Consider the following 17,096-nt stretch of genomic DNA (forward strand, 5'->3'; position numbering starts at 1 on the left):
CGTCAATCTACTTTTGCATCGACAAGAAAGCGGAAGAAGCGTGTACGATTTGAAGGACTACCCAATTCTTCTTCTTCTTCTTCTTCTGACAGTTCTTCTAGCTCTTCTGACTCAAGCGAAGAAGCCAGAAAAGGGAAAAAGCAAAGCAAAAAGCAAAGTTCTACAGAGGACTCATCCTCAAATAGTTCGGACTCCGACGATCACATGTTTTATGCAAAGAAGAAGCATTTCTATAAAGCCAAACAGTATGACTTCCTCGAAGATAAAAGCAAAAAAGTTTGAGAATTCAAAGAAGGTGGACAATCAATTAAATTTGACTCTTTTCTGGATTTCGAGATGCTCCGAGGGCTTTGGCCTTCATACAGCAGTTTGACATAGCTTTTTCTGGACATTACTCAGAGCACTCAAAGATTCGGAGGGCTACCTCTTTCTTCAAAGGAAATGCTCGAACATGGTGGTCCACCCTTCTACTGAGAAAGGAAGTGTCACAAGACGGGCACCACGTGCCAATGCAAAAGAACAGAATGAACAAACTTTTAGCACTTCAATAACAACTAAACTGAAAGAAAGAGACGACACGGACACAAAGTGGCGGAATTCCACCCGAGAGAGTATTGGCCCCAAACCTTGGCGCCCCTTTTGGTATTTCTTTATATTGCATCAACACACTACAAGCCGCTACTCCAGAATCTGCACCTTCTCCAGGAAGCATGCCAAAGAATAGCCCTTAGCACATATTTAAAGGCCCTAGGCCCCAAAAGCAGTTTACAGTGAAAAGCCTTCAAACTCAAAAGTATCTAGTCCAAAAGCAATGCCCAAAAGCTGCCACCGCAATTTACGGAAATCCGTATAGTCCCGCCACGTCAGCACCTCCAGCAAGAAAAGCGAAAATCCATAAAGTTCTGCCACGTCTGCAGTCGGCGGAATTTCCAGAAATCTCCGTACAACTGCCACATCATCAGCTGCCACGCAAAACTGTCAGTGTGTGTGTGGGTCCTGTTTTATTTTGATTTTTTATGTCACTTGGGGCCCCATCGGACGGGGTCCCCATAAGTTGGTAGGACTTCTTCTTCTGTTAGTTGTTCTTCTCAGGGTTTAGGCCCCTTGGCCGACATCTGCAAGTTGGCTCTCTTCTTCAAGGCTTTGACACGTCAGCAGTTTGTGACATCTCCCCTTCTTGAAAGAGAGTAATCGTCCGCGATTACAACATATCTGCAAAACAACTCAAGTTAGCTCAAAAATTTCCGAGGGTCATTCTGAGGGTCATTCCAAGGGACAATCAGGTTGCTCTTTTTGTTAAGGAGTTAGCTTCTCCTTTCGGCTCTTTTGATCAAGGAGTTAGCTTCTCCTTTCATCCAGATTGGAACTCTTGATATTCCGGCGTAGTAAAATTAGCCATCACACCCAGACCGTACTGATCTTCCACGGGTGTCTTGATGCACTAAAATTACATACCCAGGCAATCTCATCCAATTAGGAATATTCAGTGGTTGGCACATCACAATGCAACACAAATGCTCACATATGCATATTACAAGACATAGAAACATAAAGCCGCCGATGAACACTCCTCCCGCATAACCTAACAAGGTCCGAGACGGGAGATATTCAACGACTCCCTCATCACTCCTCCCGCATAACCTAAAAAGGTCCGGGCCGGGAGATATAGAGGCCTTTTACAACCAAATGCCCCCCAGACCACAGCCTGCGTTGTTTGGAGGTGCTGAGAGTAACCACTACTCAGACTTCTTAATACTCCTCCAGTATAACCATCCAGGTCCGGGCCGGGAGTCGCAACAACAATTATTTTACAAGCATACAACCAAACGCTCCCGATACATCCCGTCTGCGTCGTTATGAGGTTCAAACAATAGCAAAACAACATTTCTCACTACTCCACCCGAGAGTTAAATCACCAATCATTGAAACCAGTATTAAAACCAGAGTCAAACATTTCAAATCAGCACCAAGACAAGTTCGAAACAGATACCATCCATTTCAAACAATACTTTCTAGCTATAAAGAAAAAAAACAAGTAGAGAGTTCATTAGAGGTTTTGTTCGGACAACCGAACTATGAGGACGACTGGCTTGTCCTTCTGCATCACGGTGATGATTCGGTTCCGAACCTGGAGAGTCGCATCATTCGTCTCGTGCCAAGGCATGCCCAAGAGAACGTCGCAATTGCCCAACTTCATGATGTGGAAATCAGCTTTTCCATGACAATTTTGAATAGTCACTGGAAGAGCACGAATGAGCGGTACCACTTTCTGAGTTTGCCCTGTGGCTAGCTCAGCTTCAATTTCTCCACCCTCTGCATCATAATCAAAGTGCATCTGCTTTAAGAATTTTGATGAATGAAGTTCTCTGTAGCTCCGGGGTCAAAGAAATAAGGGCTTTGAAGCCATTGACTTTGCCATATGCTCGACACAATTCATTTGTACTTTCAAGATGTACGCCATAAATATCAGGAACTAGTCCAATAGCAGGTCTAGATCTCTTAGCAGGAGGTGGCGCTGGGGTTCTGTCGACCATTGGTGCGGGCGTCGCCTCCTCTGGTCTATCAGTGCGTTTGGGACAATTAGAATGATTATGCCCTGTTTGAAAGCATCCAAAGCATCGGCCTTCTTGTAGTAAGGTGTCTCGTTGTTGAGGCGTCAAACGAGGCCGTTGTGGTTGACTTTCACGAGACTCGAGAATTTTTTCTTTGTTGGCGAGAGTTGTGGTTCGTGGCCGAAGATTCTTCTGTGGTAAACTCTAGCTTTCCCTTCACCAGTTTGTAGCCGACCGCGGCATGGTCCATAAGTTCTTGCACGGTAGAGACTTGCTTGGATAGACAATATTCATGCAATGGTGATGGTAGTCCAATGGTGTATCGCTCGCATCGGGCCTCCAAGGGAACAGATCTAAAGGAGGACACCGGAAGGTACACGTCGAGAAACCTTTGGTTATATTCGTCCATGATTTCGGTGGCAAGCATTTTCAAGTTGCCCCACTCTGCCAAAATCCGGACTTCAAACATCGAAGTCATGTAACTACGTGCAAAAAATGTCTTGAAAGCTTGCCAAGTCCTTAGAGCATAATGTTGTATCACGATTGAACTCCACCACTGCATAGCATTATCTTTAAGAAATCCCGCTGCTCAAGAAATCTTGGATTCTTCTGTATAGTTCCCCAAAGCATAGATGTTGTCGAATTGCTGTAGGAACTGCAATGCTTTCTTGCGATCTTTCACCTCGAAAAAAGTGAAAAATTTGTTGTCGTGCCACCATCTTTGAAATCTTTGGGTTGGTTAGGCGCATATCCCGGGTATGGATAATACGGGTATCCATATCGTCTCCAACCATGTACCTGGTGGCGGTGGTGGTGAGGTGGGGGAAATGGCGGTGGCAAAGGCAGTTGCACCGGATCAGGGTTAGATGGCTGCACCATACTCTTGAAGACTCCCCCGATTGGAACAGACGGCTAAGAAAATTGTTGGTTGGAAGCTCTCGTACTTTCTAGTGTCGTAGGAGGAGGTACCACCTGGGGCATCAGAGGGGGTAACATGTAGCTCAAAAATTGTTGAAAACTTTGCAGCATCGGAAGATTCTGCTGAGGATGCCACGAAAAAATGTCGTGAAGCTCATTGAGCAGAAACTGCAAATATTCTGCCGAATCCATGAATTCCAAGTCTTGGGTTCTTTATGGCTTATGCCCTGTAAGACACAACCATGAAGACGGGAGCACGCCCGATGCGCAATGAAGTAAGGGTGGATGTGGCTAATGAGTCCGGGGTCAGAGGCCGAAGATACCTCAAATAAATTCCAGAAGTCTCTGGTTTGCTCTGTCTGCTCTTTTGTGGGACCGGTATGCTTTCAGAAAAGCACACGCCTGATGCTCTGATACCACTGTCACGAGAAGGGCACTACCTGCCAATAGAAAAGAACAGACTAAACAGACTTTTAGCACTTCAATAACAACTGAACTAAAAGAGAGACAACACGCGACACGGAGTGGCGGAATTCCACCCCAGAGAGTATTGGCCCCAAACCTTGGCGTCCCTTTCGATACTTCTTTATATTGCATCAACACAGTACAAGCCGGTACTCCACACTCTGCATCTTCTCCAAGAAGCATGCCAGAGAATGAGCCCTTAACACATATTTAAAGGCCCTAGGCCCCAAAAGCAGTTTACAGTGAAAAGCCTTCAAACTCAAAAGCATCTGGTCCAAAAGCTGCCAGCGTGAAAAGCGGAAATCCGTACAGTTCTGCCATGTCAGCAGTCAACGAAATTTTTGGAAATCTTCGTACAGCTCCCACGTCATCAGCTGCCATGCAAAACTATCAGTGTGTATGTGGGTCCTATTTTATTTTAATCCTTTGTCACTTGGGGCCCCATCGAACAGGGTCCCCATAAGTTGGTAGAACTTCTTCTTCTGTTATTTGTTCTTCTTAGGGTTTAGGCGACAGGAAGCTCCGGTTAAATGGTTGAAATTCAAAAGGCTTTTTATTTCTTCTTAGCTGACTTGGGATTACAAACGAGATATATGAACTACTTGGAATCATCTTCGAATGACCAAGGGCGATTCTCTGGACGCGTATTATAAGAGATTTTGGAGCTTTTTTCTACCAGCTTCTTCATTTAAGAAGGTCTCGTTTAAAGAACAGATTGAGCGGTTTTGCTGCGGACTTCCTACAGAGATCCGAGATAATTGCTTAGAACAAAAGTCAAATTCTATTCAAGAATTGATGGGTCATGCGAAACGGGGTTTTGCCATACATTCAGGCAATCTGCCTTACCCCACTGATGAGGTCTTGACTCAGAGAACCCAACAGACTTCTAATAATGAAAGTAGAAAGAAAAAGAGCCCCCAAGAAAAGAAAGACAAGGATTCACGACCTCGGCTCACTCTTCGAGAGAGGGCCAGCTACATAAAAGAGGGGAGGTGTTTTGGATGCGGGGAACATGGGCACGTCTCCGCGAAGTGCCCTAAAAAGGCGCAGCAAGAACAACATGAAGACAGGCCAAAGAGTTAGAGAGCAGCTGAGGAATGTGGACGAAAAGGCAAGATGAAAGCAAGATTGGTTCCAGATTGCATGGGTACTGACCCAAACACGATTGATGTAAGTGCAGAACTTTGTCGAGCTTGGGGGAAAGTGAAAGATCAAGAAGCCCTGATTTTCTTTGATGGAGAAGCCAAGGCTAGCTTCATTTCACCTAAATTGGTGGCACGGCTCGAGATTACACCCGATCGGATGGGACCACAAGCAAAGGCAGTTCTAGCGGCACCCGGTAGGGACGTGGCCATTACACCTGTCATTGGCAAACTTCGGCTGCATTGTCAAGGGTATTTGGGGCACGAGGACTTCTACATTAAGCCCTTGGAAGGTTGTCATGTCCTCCTGGGAGTCCCTTGGTACCATAAGAACAACCCCGTGGTTAATTATCGGGCGGAGAAAGCGACATTGACTGATGAAAAAGGGCCGAAAAATTGTCCTTGATGTGAAATTGAAGGGCGAGTCCGTCCCTATTGCATCGGCTTCGGCCGTTTCGAAATTAATGAAATCCAATTTGTTTGTTTACTCGGTCTTTTTGAAAGAGTTGAATGATGAACATAGGACAAATATGTATGAACTTGATAAAGAACGCCAAGATTTTCTCCACACTCATGCCGATTTCTTTTCAGAGGGCCTGCCAGGCGAGTTGCCACCAGCTCGTCCTGAGGATCATATCATTGATCTGATTCCTGGAAGCACACCACCGAACCGGCCACCTTACTGTGTGAGCCGAGCCCAGAATGAAGAGATTATGAACCAAGTGAAAGACCTCTTGGAAAAGGGTCTTATCCAGCCGAGCACTTCACCTTACTGCTCTCCGGTGTTGTTGGTTTTGAAGAAAGACGGATCTTAGAGAATGTGCATTGATTATAGAGCTCTCAATAAACTCACCATCAAGAACAGATTTCCGATTCCGAGGATCGATGATATTCTTGACCGACTACAGGGATACTCTTGTCTCAGCAGGCTCAATTTGAAGAGCGGATATCATCAGATCCGAATCGGTCGGGAGCTGTCTACAAGACAGCTTTTCGGACGAGCTTTGGTTTATATGAATTTTTGGTTATGCCTTTTGGCCTTACCAATGCTCCAACGACCTTTAACCGAATTTTCAGAGAGTACAGATCTTTTGTTGGCACTTTCTTTGATGACAATATAGTCTTCTCCAAGGATGAGGCAGAACATAGACAACATCTGCTACAAGTCTTTCAGGCATTGAGAGATCATAAGTTGGTGATCAATGCCAAGAAGAGTAAATTTTTCTTATCAGAGATACACTTTTTGGTACACATCGTCTCAGCAGCAGGAGTGCAGATGGACCCGGACAAGATTGAGACTATACGTGATTGGCCCGATTTGAAGAATGTCCATGAAGTTAGAAGCTTCTTGGGCTTATGTTCTTACTACCGACGGTTCGTTAGAAAGTTTGCAAAGGTAGCTTCCCCATTGCATATCTTGACACAGAAAGGAGTCCCTTTCTCGTGGGGACCCACAGAGGAGATTGCCTCTCAGACATTGAAAGAGAAATTGATTACGAGACCAGTTTTGACTTTGCCGGATTTGCAAAAGTCATTCGAAGTATATTGTGATGCTTGTGGTCGTAGTCTGGGTGCGGTCTTAATGCAAGAAGGCCATGTCATTGCCTATGAGAGGCGATTGTTTTCAAGGCCGGAATTGACAGCACAGATATATGAGAAAGAGCTTTTGGCGGTTAGCCATGCTCTTACTCAGTGGCGACATTACCTACTCGGAGCCGATTTTATGCTCTTCACTGACCATCAGAGTTTACGCTACTTCTTGTCACAGAAGCAGCTATCAGAAAAGCAGATGCGGTGGGCTAACATCTTGTCACAGTTTCACTTCCAGATTGTCCATGTGCAGGGACAGAAGAACTTGGTGGCAAATGCTTTGTCCCGGAAGCCGTTAGTCTTGGCTATTTCCACGATTCATCATAAAAGCTTCGAGGACATGGTCGATCAGTACGCCACAGATCCAGATTTTTCAGATGTATTCAATACAGAACGGAGAGGTAGCAGGAAATTCCATTCGGGATGGCTACTTGATGAAGAAAACGATGTTGTTTCAGGTTTGCCGCTTAAAAATCTCCCGCCTGGTTGCCCAGTTGACTTCGCGGCAGAGTTGTAAAATGTTCCCCTAGTCATACTGGAGGTAATGACACGAACACATTTCACGGCCCAAAATAGCAGTTCCCTAAATTTTAGGAAATGATTCCGTTGGGCTCCCACTGGTCATCTGACCATCTATCCTCATTGGAACCGCATCCAAAAGTGCAATGTGGCCCAACTGTCGGATACTTTGTGTTGGTAGTCCCACCTTGACTTTGTCTTTATTGAGTTCACTTCCTAGTATCCAACAACTTGCTAAGTGCAACGGGGGGACCTACATGATCTTGCTCTAAGCCTAGACATCCTCTTACTATAAGAATCCCAGTGCCGACCACTTCCCTTCTGCGGGTGAAACTACCGTTCACATTGGCCATACAATGTCCGACCGTTTGCTACTTCAAAAAAGAGGGTCTCAAAAATAAAACAAAAATCATTGGAAAGAAACCAACAACTAAGGTTAGCAGTTGCCACGTCTTCGTGACATAGTTAACAGCTGCCACGTCCTCGTGACACGTGCCCCACTGGAAGAGGACAGTTAGGGGACTATTTGGGGCTGAAAACAGGGCAAAAACCAGTAAATACAGCGTGCTGAATTTACTGTTTTTGGGCAGGAATCAAAGGGTTTATCCCAGTGGAAGAGAGTTCCAGCAGGGGAATTGATTTCATGAAAGTTTTGGGGCTGTTATGCTGCCGAAATTTGGCCAAAACAAGTGGTATCTAGTTCAATACAGATAAAGGATTCCCAGGACTCTTCTTTGTAATTTACCCTCCTAAAGAATAAAGAAATACCGAAAGGGGCGCCAATTTTGGGGCCTACAAGTTGTCGGCGTCTGCTTGGGGCATTCTAGCTTCCGAGCCGTGTGTGTGCTTAAGTGTTAATTCCCGTCGCAAGTTTCCTTTGCACGTTCTCTCTGTGTGTGTCTAAAGTAAAGAATTTCGGGTGAAAGCCAAAGCCTACCGCCCCACTGGCCGGTTTCATATGCCCTGTAAGACAGAGCGATGAAGATGGGAGCGTGCTCGATGCGCGATGAAGTAATGGTAGGAGTGGCTAATAAGTCCGGGGTCGGGACCGAAGATACTTCAAGTAAAATTCCAATAGCTTTGTCTGCTCTTTTGTAGGACCAGTATGCTTTCAGAAAAGCACACACATGATGCTCTGATACCACTGTCACAAGACGGGCACCACGTACCAATAGAAAAGAACAGACTAAGCAGACTTTTAGCACTTCAATAACAACTGAACTGAGAGAGAGAGAGAGACGACACGCACCACGGAGTGGCGGAATTCCATCTCAGAGAGTATTGGCCCCAAACCTTGGCGCCCCTTTCGATATTTCTTTATATTGCATCAACACAGTACAAGCCAGTACTCCAGACTCTACACCTTCTCCAGGAAGCATGCCAGAGAATGAGCCCTTAGCACATATTTAAAGGCCCTTGGCCTATGAAAAGTAGTTTACATGAAAAGCCTTCATACTCAAAAGCTTCTAGTCCAAAAGCAATGCCAAAAAGCTGCCAACGTAAATCACAGAATTCCGTACAACTACCACGTCAGCAATATCAACGCGTTTTAGGAAAATTTGCCACGTCAGCATTATCAACGTGAAACACGAAAATCCGTACAGTTCTGCCACGTCATCATATCAACGCAATTTTCGGATTTGTGTGTGTGTGGGTCCTGCTTTATTTAAATCCTTTATGTCGCTTGGGGCCTCATCGAACGGGATCCCCATAAGTTGGTAGGACTTCTTCTGTTACTTGTTCTTCTTAGGGTTTAGGCCCCTCGGCTGACATCTGTAAGTTGGCCCCATTCTTCAGGGCTTGACACGTCAGCAGTTTGTGACACACACCACCAAAGTCTTATATACTTTTTGACGTTAAGTGATAAGAAATGAGGTAAGCAACCACTCTCTCACAATTAATTTTTGTATTGCTCACATAGCTCGCGGTTTAGCAAGCAAGCTCATTTCATACTAGTCAAAAAGGCTATTAAAGCACACCATATGACAACTCTCTTTATCTCACAGGTCTTTAAGTACCATGGCTTACCAAAGTCTATAGTATAAGATAGAGATCCAAGAATGACCAATAACTTTTGGAGAGTCTCTTTGAGAATTTGGATACTAAGTTGGATTTCTCCTCGGCCTATCACCCACAAACAGATGGCCAAAGTGAGATAGTAAATTCAACTAACAATGATCTACCTAAAGCCTATGTTACGAAAGTAGATCAAAGAGATCAATGAAAAAAGTATTTACACTTAATAGAGTACGCGTACAATAACATTGTCCATACTTCTACAGGAAAGGCACCCTTCGAGGTGATTGAAGGAAGACCCAAGCTCCCATTGATAATCAAGACACTTGAGAACATATTTGTTGTTGATGAGTATAGCAGAGATCTTAAAGAATCTTTTCGAAAGATCAAAGAAGCTATATCCATCACGCAACAGAAGCAAAAGGCTGCTGCTGCTGATAGTCATAGACGAGCCTTGACCTTCAAAGAAAATAATTGGGTATTGCTCAAGTTTTTAAAAGCACGCCTGAGTCACACTACGGGCAAGGGAACACAAGGACGCCCAACGGATCGCCAAAAAATATTATGTTAAGTTAGCAAAAAGATATTATGGCCCATTTCAAATTCTTAAGCCTATGTGCAAAGGTCTTGCACCCAAGCTAATTAATTAAAAGATAAGCTTATGGTTTTTATTGAATGCAAGGGAAAAGCTAAAGACTAAGGTTAGACCAGCCCTTCCTCATTTAGTAAGTTAACTCTAGCCTTTTTTGTTTACTAAGCTTAGCTAGGCCACATGTCTAAAGTAGCACACACTTGCTTTATGTGAACTTAACAAGTGTGTGTGAGTGTGTGTGGTGTGTGCACTTGCCATGAAGAGTCCGAGAGAGGGGGAGGGGGGGGGGGGGGGGGGGGGGGGGGGGGGGCGAGTTCTAGCATGCCAAGGCAACAGAGACAAGTGTTGGGACATGCTTGAGTTGCATTAGGAGGTGTTCCCACTTCATTGGTCAAATGTAAAGCATTGAAGGAACGGTATGCTACTAATGAAGGTTTTGCAAGGATCTTTGAAAGATGGGCAATGTCATGAGCACTACCTCCTCGGTGACGGTTTTATGATGATGCATGGCAGACTTTGTGTTACTAGGCCATTGCAACATAAGGTCGTGGTAGAAAGTCATGACCCACCATATGCAGGGCATCGTAGAATTGATGCGACAATGAAAGCGATAGAGACATTCTTTTATTGGCCTACTTTGAGGAGAGATGTGGATGCCTTTGTGCGAGCATGCGTGATTTGCCAAAAGGTCAAGTTTGATAGGCAAAAGGCACCAGGGTTATTACAGCCACTGCCGATTCCGGATAAGCCATGGGAAAGTATTGCTATGGATTTTATCTTTGATCTTCCAAGAACGCCGACAGGGAATGATAGTATATGGACCATTATTTGCAGGTTCAGCAAGCAGGCCCATTTTATTCCTATCAGGAAGAAGATAAAAAGATAAAATCTGACCAGATGGCACGGTTGTTAATGTACAGCGTGTTTAAGTACCATGCTATGCCACAATCGATTGTCAGTGATCGCGATCCTCACATGACAAGTTTTGTTTTGGAGAGGATTGTTTGAGAACATGGGCACTACGCTCAAGTTCTCGTCTTCGTTTCATCCACAAATTGATGGACAATCAGAAGAGGCTAATTCTATTGTCTTGGATCTGTTGAAATGCTATGTGTCACATAATAAGGGCAAGTGGGAACAGTATTTGCCTATGCTTGAGTGTGCGTACAACAATACGGTGCATTCGTCCACACGCAAGGCACCTTTTGAGATTTTGTTGAAGGTGGCAAAAAGGTTCCTCCCATTTTGCATACAAAGGACAAGATCTTTGAGGCAGATCGATATGTTGAAAACATGGATGAAATGTATAAGAAAATCAAAGTTGTCTTGGAGAAGACTCGGGCAAAGCAAAAAAATGTTATTGATCGTCACTGTCGTAAATTACTATTTTCACCTGGTGATTGGGTACTTTTACAGTTTGAAAAGGCAAGGTTAAAGAAGATGAAGGGCAAGGAAAGGTTATTTCCAAAACTCAGCATGCATTCCTATGGGCCTTTGCAAGCGCTTGATAAGATCAGTGATATTGCTTATAGGCTGAAATTGCCTGATACTTAGAAGATTCATAATGCGTTTCACGTGAGTCTTCTAAGACCTTTCGTGGGTGATGTGCCAAAAGATGTGCCACAGGAGGATCAACCAGAAGTCGATGAACTTGATGAGATCTTGGTACCTAAGTAGATTTTGGCACATAAGGGAAGAAAAGTTAAGGGACAAGTTGCAAGACGCTATTTGGTGATGTTCAAGAACTATCCACCTATGGATGCAAAGTGGATGGAAGAGCATGAACTGTCAGAGTCACCAATTGTATTGCAGCTTTACCTTGAGGCCTTTGGGTTACAGCCTACGTATGCCCCAACCCAACGTGTTCAAATGAGGGGTAGTGATGGAGCTAGCACATCAAATGTACATGCGGATTCAATAGAAGTGTGCATCGCTCTTCAAGTGTTAAAGGTATTATGCTCACTTCTATCATAGATGAAAATGACAAAAGTATGAAGGTCTCATTAAGTCATTTATATCTATGTGTTATGACCTTTCTTGTAGGTACATGCGATGATAAAAGCGTGCTAACAACACAAGATCATCAATGGCATGTATATATGGCATGCAATCGAGGAAGTTTGTGATTTCAAGACGGGGGGAATGTCACGAGGAGCTACCACGAGGTTAGCAGTTGTCACGTCCTCGTAGCAACTGCTAACCTTAGTTGTTGGTTTCTTTCCCTTGATTTTTGTTTAATTTTTGGGACCCTCTTTTTTAAGTTGCAAATGGTCTGACACTGTATGGCCAGTGTAAAACGGCCGACCGCCGAGAGTTTCACCTACAAATGGGAAAGCCTTGTCGCCACGAGTTGGTCGGGCCTTTCGCACTGGAATTCGAGCAGTAAAAGTATATGTAGGCTCTATTCAAAGTTTGAAGAGAAGGTCACCCGATAACTGGGCTACATTGCATTTTTGGTTGTGATCCTAGAGATGATAGATGGTCAGATGACCAATGGAAGTGCCATGGAAGCATCTCCTAAAATTTAGAGAACTGCTATTTTGGGCCATATATGTATATGCGTATATATGTATATATATATATATGTATGTATGTATATATATCTGTATGTATGTATGTAGACACACATATGTGTGTGTGTGTAGATATAGATATATGTATGTATGTATATAGGTTCACTTTTAAAGAAAAGTGCAAGGTAAAAAAACATGGTAGCTAGCAGCAAGACAATATAACCATCGACTTCATCATGCATAATATTGATTATATACTACAACATCCCCAATAACGTCGTCAGTGCCCAACCCTCGCTGTAGAATTAGGCATATGCTCCCACACACCCACACCTCTCTAGAGTTAAGATTGAAACTAAGTACTCAGATCTTTGTATTGATGAGAGATGCAGAGCAAACTCAACCATAATGAAGCATAGGCTGCCAGCACTAAACGAAGCAAGTTATAAAGAAGAACCATGTCCATCACTTGCCTTAACTTTTAAGATAAAGCATGGACAACTCAAAAATAGGTTATTATGATATTTAAGAGAAGTAGCATGTCCAACACCAACCTCAGCTATTGCGATAAAGCATTAGGACAGGTCAAAAATAGTTTAATTGTAAAGAGTGCCCACTCCAATAGCCCCAGTATTAGAAAATTTATACGAAATCACCATAGCTCTACACAAGAAAACCGATCAACTGGTGAAACTTTTGGACAGAGTACCCAGCTTCACACAGATACACACGGAATCAAGGCCATCAATGATCAAGGTCAAAAGGCCACAATTACAATGGACTATTGCCTTCAAAAAGTACTACTATTATTGGAAATTTTCTGTCCATAATGTGGCTCATACTACCATTCTACGCACAGCTTATTGTTAGACCCAGTCGAAGAAAGATTGGCGGGAGGTCTCAAAGGTGACTAAATGGATCATGGTGGTCCCAACACATAAGGCAACAAACAAGAGGATCAAGCCATAACAACCTCACTTATGCACAAACAATAGACAGACCAAAAAAGAGAGAGTTTGGGCGGTCCAAAAGCTGGATAGATGGATGGTCCCATCAACCATAGGTTGGGGCACAGGGGGGCAGGCGGGATTTTGTTTTGTGTGTGTGTGAAGAGGGGGGGGACCTGCATTAGGAATTTAGGACCAAAAACCCATACCCCCACTCCAAAATGCTGAAAGGGAATGACTGGTCATTACATGTACACCTATAAAAAATCAATTTACTGGAAAATGCCTCAGGGTAACTTAACGCATTGTCTAATGCGCACACGAGAGAAAAAAGTTCAAAAAACTTAAATCAATTGGAGACTTACCAGATGCATACACAAGAGAAAAACTTAAATCAATTAGAGGATGAAAGTTAATCTTTACATGGACATGAGATGCGGATGTGCAAGCCCTGAAAACACAAGCACGACAATACTCCTGCTGCAAGACTTCACTGACATAGTCTTCCCTCATTGCTCACAACCCACTCCGCAAGTGCCTCTTGTTTTCTCCCCCTAGATTATGTGCCTTCTAGAGTCTCAAAGGTCTTCATCCTTTGCCTTCCTCATGTTCCTGTGTTACTTAGCCAGAATACTAGAGTCCAGAAACATCACAGGCTCATTGAGCGTGCGTCAATACAAAACCTGAACTACCATCATCAACAAGGAAAGAACCTCAACTGAGTCTCTGAAAAACTAAATGACAGCTCTGGAATAGTAGCTATGATGATGCAAGGCCGTCGTATGGAGACAGTACCTGCTACAAAATTGGTGAGAGCTTTCCTATCGAACACACACGCCGGTTGATTTTAGTTCACCTACATTGGTGGCATCACAAGTGCATTGCCCTTCAAACTCTCCCATTACTCATATATTACTTGCCTCGGGACTTGCTTGTCATCTTTTTGGCAATTTTTTACCATTTTATAAGAAGGGTTTTTGGGTGGATCGAGAATATTCCATGTCCTAGAGAGTTTTCAGTATTGCCAGCCCTATTAAAAAGTTGTTGTCGTCCTCACGATTGATGAAAGCGAGAGAGGCGTGAAACAATCGAATGCACTCTTGGCAGTCTCCTTTCAATAGAGCATCCTAGAAGTATAGCAGGAAAAGTAGATGCTCCTTCATTGATCAAGTGAAAATCTAATGTTCATAATTAGACCTTGACAAATTTCTTGAATTCTATTGCAAATGCTATCTTTTGAATGGAGTTCTTGGAGGATATGTCTCATTAGCACATGCTACAAAAAGATCTTGCTTAATTTCATGAGACTCAAAACACGAGCTTCTCTACATACAACGACTCCTAGCTTCGCAATTAATATAGGGTGCATGTACGTGCATAAAAGAGCATGTCATTTGCTTGGATATATTTGTGCACGGTTACCTCACCATGGCAAACAAGTGTGAAGTTGAAGTCGGGGCTAGCTTGCACGATCACACTAGTATTGACAAATTGAGCATGAAGTTCAAGGTGAATCCAATCACCGTTTTTATTAGCATACCTATCAATTTGAGAAAGAGCATGCTGCTTACCTTGAAGAGTGCATAGCTAGGACAACTAGAGTTTCTTATCGGTGAGGCAAATGTGCTCAAAAATGGATTCATATCAAATCAATCAAGAGGCTTTTGCAAGGTTTCCTAAATTTTTAGTCACAATCACTAAGCAAGGGAGACCTGCAAACATACTTCTAGCAACTTCTGTGTATGTCATGAAGTCTTCGCTTGACTATTTGAATGAGCTGAGGAATAAGCATTTCGAAGTTAGCTCTCAAGAGAATGATGGGCTGGCGAAGGATGTGATGCAAAATGCAAAGATTGTGGCCATTGCAAGGAAGTACTACATAGCAGTGATGTTTTGGAAGCATCCTAAAGTTGTGGAATGTTCAAGCCAATCATGTGATGGAGACTCTGGATATGTTGTTGCAATATACACAAGACAAGGGGAAGGCCATTGTGTGGGTGCACAACACACATATAGAGGACTATTGGCAAAACGAGCATGGCAAAGAAGGGGAGTGTGGACTTGCATGGGCTTGCAAGAGAGCAATACAGCAAAGAGGTGATGCTTGTGGGGTTTGCAAGAGACCAAGTGATGTGCATATAAAGTGCATCTCCAAGGGAAGCAACGAAGAGGAGAATCTTAGATTTTTTTTAATAGAATTTGCATGAGAGAATCCTCTAGATGAAGTGACCTATGTGATACTTTAGTCTTTATTAAACTTTCACCTTTTCCTAAAAAAGGTGAAGAGGCACGAAGGCCTGTTAATCTCAGGGAGGAATGAGATTTATGGAAAGTACATGAAATTTTTATTATGTTTTAATATAAAATTATATTATCCCTTATACATATATAATCACAAATAGTTTATATATTAGAAAGGGCATCACTTAAATAATGAGGTGAAAGATACACATTGCACATTATCATTTGAAAACAAAATAAAATGAAAAAAAATAAAATAAAATATACATTATATTATTCATTATACATACGCAAGCTAAATTCACAAGTGTCGACGGCAAAAACCTTGTTCTCTTCTTCCACCTCTCTCTTCATTCACAAGGGATGGAGGTAGCTCTATAAAATTTATTCTATACAATTTTGACATCCAATGAGCTGTAGTGTAGTGGTAGTATTGTTGAGTATGTAGCTGTAGGATTCAATTTAATCACACCGATCCATGTTTTGTGCTGAAAAGCGAAGGAAGAGCTACTCTTTCGAGGGGGAGAAGACTTGCTAATTTTTTTGTGAGTCCAGAGAAGTATAATTTCCTTTTGTGCCAATGGACAGCCTCCATGGTGAAGGTACATTCCTTTTTGAATGTCTTTCATCGACTCTCGTGAACACAACCATAATCTCAAATGGTTTATACATAAAAAAAAGCTCCACTTAATTAATAAGGTGAAAGGTGCACATTACACATTATTATTTATTAAAAAAACAAATCAAATAGAAGCAATAAAATAAAAAAACACATTAAAAACTAAAACAAAAGAACATATTAATGTTGTCATTTAAAAAGATATATATAATAAGCATTGAGAATAATAAAGCAATTTAATAATTTAATAAAATGAATCTCGGTGAAGTCTTTAAATAAAAGGACTCTTTACAAGTGAGAATATAAGAAAAATAAATTGAATCAATACTTCACATCATATATGGATCAAACTCCTATGGAGCCTCTTTAATCTTTTGTTCTTTAGTCTTTTTCAGCATGCCAAAAAAATGACAGCAACTTTGGGAAATAGCATTTGAAAGGAAATGCTTTCTTTTTCTTCAATTTTTAAAGGGACACATGTCAAGCAAACAAATTTGAATGACCTTTCATACATATGGATACTAAGGCCTTTAGCATGTAAAAAAGGATGCAAAGGCTTTAGTTTTAGAACAAGTGATAAATCACAAGGCCTGCCATGTAGAAGATATATAAAAGCTCATGTGGATCATGTGGAAGAATCAAGATATAAGCAAGTCAAGAAACCTCAAGACCTGTGTGTGCCTGTCATCAACACATGCGACTAAAATTGAAAGCAAAAAGCAAACAAAAACTTACAAGGTATGGCATAACCGAGGGCATAATCTTGCCTCCCAAATATAAAGTGTTTTAATAATACTTTGGTTCTTAATATTTCAAAGATTTTATTATTAAATTTTTTTTAAGATGCTAAAGACAGTAAAAGATATTACTGTTTCTCTGTGATGCGCAGCTCGAGGCTCAGAGAGAGAAAGAGGGTTGAATAATGAGGCTTGCCCTGCTGTGTGTAATGGAAATGCCCTAGGAACTTTGAGAATAGTGAAAT

General features: G+C 42.4%; 1 protein-coding gene across 2 annotated transcripts in view; it reads right to left on the reverse strand.

Moving 5' to 3' along the window:
• LOC147461960 (uncharacterized) overlaps positions 1-14,198 on the reverse strand; it is a 33,412-nt gene extending 19,214 nt beyond the window's left edge. Inside the window, exon 1 of one of the 2 annotated variants that reach the window (XM_086509425.1) lies at positions 14,050-14,198. Coding sequence is in view for 1 of the 2 variants with exons in the window: in XM_086509424.1 (XP_086365550.1) it covers positions 13,678-13,754 (77 nt within the window). In the remaining variant the exon portion in view is untranslated. Of the gene's footprint in view, positions 1-13,677; positions 13,938-14,049 lie in introns of those variants that run through there. The other variant, XM_086509424.1, reaches the window with a different exon arrangement.
• Positions 14,199-17,096: the final 2,898 nt, after the last annotated feature.

The sequence above is a fragment of the Adiantum capillus-veneris genome, chromosome 3 (assembly GCF_014529385.1).
Source record: "Adiantum capillus-veneris isolate H3 chromosome 3, ASM1452938v2, whole genome shotgun sequence".
Lineage (NCBI taxonomy): Eukaryota > Viridiplantae > Streptophyta > Polypodiopsida > Polypodiales > Pteridaceae > Adiantum > Adiantum capillus-veneris.